Here is a 1,559-nt window from a genome sequence, read left to right as displayed (position 1 = left end):
TGTGTGGGGGGGTGGGGGGCCTTGAGTATTGACTGAGGTTCCGATTCCCGGCGCGAAGCCGCGCCTTCGGAGAGGTTGGGGCACTTTGTGATTTCGCCTGTCCTCTGGGAGTTACGGTAAGGAGGAGGAGCTCTAGTGGGGAATTGACGCGAGGGTCGGGGCGGTCGTCCAATCGGATGGCCCGGGATATGCCTCCCCCGCCCGCATCCCGCCCGCTGGGTCCATGTGCCTGGAGCAGAGGAGCCCGAGCCCAGCCAGGGAGTTGGGCGGCTCTGTTAGAGCAAGAGGGAGGGAAGGAAGAGAGGCTGCTGCTCCCGCTCCGGCTTACGACTAAAGGGCGGACCCTACCCCTCTCAGGGAAGCCGCAGAGCGGAGGGCCGCTGGGGCCATGGCCAGGACCCAGGGACGCCGACCCCGGGGGCGCTGACCCGGCGCAGGCAGCCTCTCCCTTGACTTTCCCACGAGCTGGCACCGGGCGCCCCGGAATCCACCATCCGCCTGCCTCGGAGGCATCCCCCATCCCCTGCCATCCAGGGCTGCTGAGCGCCCCGCCAGAGCGGGGGCTCCTCCCGGCCGGGCGGGGGGCGCCCGCCCGCCCCCCCACCATCACTCCCTGCCTCCCCCAGGGGTCGGGGAGCCCGCCCCCACCCCCGGGCCATGCCATGCCGCTGGACTCGCAGGACACGCTCTACATTGTGCTGGAGCTGGTCATCGCCGGGCTCTCCATCGCTGGGAACGTGTTGGTGTGCTGCGCGGTGGCCACCAACAGCACCCTGAAGACAGCCACCAACTACTTCCTGGTGTCCCTCGCCGTGGCCGACATCGCCGTGGGGCTGCTGGCCATCCCTTTCGCCATCACCATCAGCGTGGGCTTCTGCACCGACTTCCACAGCTGCCTCTTCCTCGCCTGCTTCGTCCTGGTGCTCACCCAGAGCTCCATCTTCAGTATGCTGGCCGTGGCCATCGACCGGTACCTGGCCATCAAGATCCCTCTCAGGTGAGGCAGTCAGGCTGGGGCTGGGACCCTCCTCCCCCGCTCCCCATCGCCCAGGGAAGGTCACTTAGAGCTGGCATCACCTGCCTCCCCGGCCGGGCGAGGCATGGCCGCGGGAATCATCCATCCTCTTGGGACACCCTTTAGAGAGGCAACAGTGGGGTAGTCCTGCTTGCCCGGACTCCCAAGGGCCAGTGGGCTTCTGGCGGGAGCCTTGATTTGTGGAAGATGGCATAAGACAGGGTCCTTAAGCCGAGATGGAGAGATTTCCGGGGTTCAGGAACTTGGAAAGAAAAAAAAAACCCACCACCTATTTTCACTCTTTTGTTTCAGTTGTGACATTGTGTATTTTAGTCGTGGAGAACCCTTGCAGTCCGTTTCCTGCTCTTGGAAATAGCACCTACCTCAGGGGGTGATTGTGAGGCTCCAGTGAGATAATCTACAGAAAGCACTTTCTGAACTCGAAAACCTATCAAAAAGGCTTTTATCTAGTAGTAGTGATAAGAGAATGCGTCTTTCGATTGGGCTGCCAGCCTCCAGGGCTGTATCCTAACGCAGCAAGAAT

General features: G+C 62.7%; 1 protein-coding gene across 1 annotated transcript; it reads left to right on the top strand.

Annotated features, from left to right (window-relative positions):
• The first annotated feature begins 662 nt into the window (after nucleotides 1-662).
• Nucleotides 663-1,297, top strand: LOC123255451 (adenosine receptor A2b-like). The gene has a single exon (XM_044684242.1). The coding sequence runs from the start codon at nucleotides 663-665 to the stop codon at nucleotides 999-1,001; it is 339 nt and encodes a 112-aa protein (XP_044540177.1). The 3' UTR covers nucleotides 1,002-1,297.
• The last annotated feature ends 262 nt before the right edge of the window (nucleotides 1,298-1,559 follow it).

The sequence above is a fragment of the Gracilinanus agilis genome, unplaced genomic scaffold (genome assembly GCF_016433145.1).
Source record: "Gracilinanus agilis isolate LMUSP501 unplaced genomic scaffold, AgileGrace unplaced_scaffold46866, whole genome shotgun sequence".
In the NCBI taxonomy this organism is placed as follows: Eukaryota; Metazoa; Chordata; class Mammalia; order Didelphimorphia; family Didelphidae; genus Gracilinanus; species Gracilinanus agilis.
Note: the sequence above shows the minus strand (reverse complement) of the source record. Positions and strands in the feature narration are given on the sequence as shown.

Coding starts and splice junctions, on each gene's coding strand:
- LOC123255451 (XM_044684242.1), top strand. CDS start 663: ATGCCGCTGGACTCGCAGGACACGCTCTACATTGTGCTGGAGCTGGTC.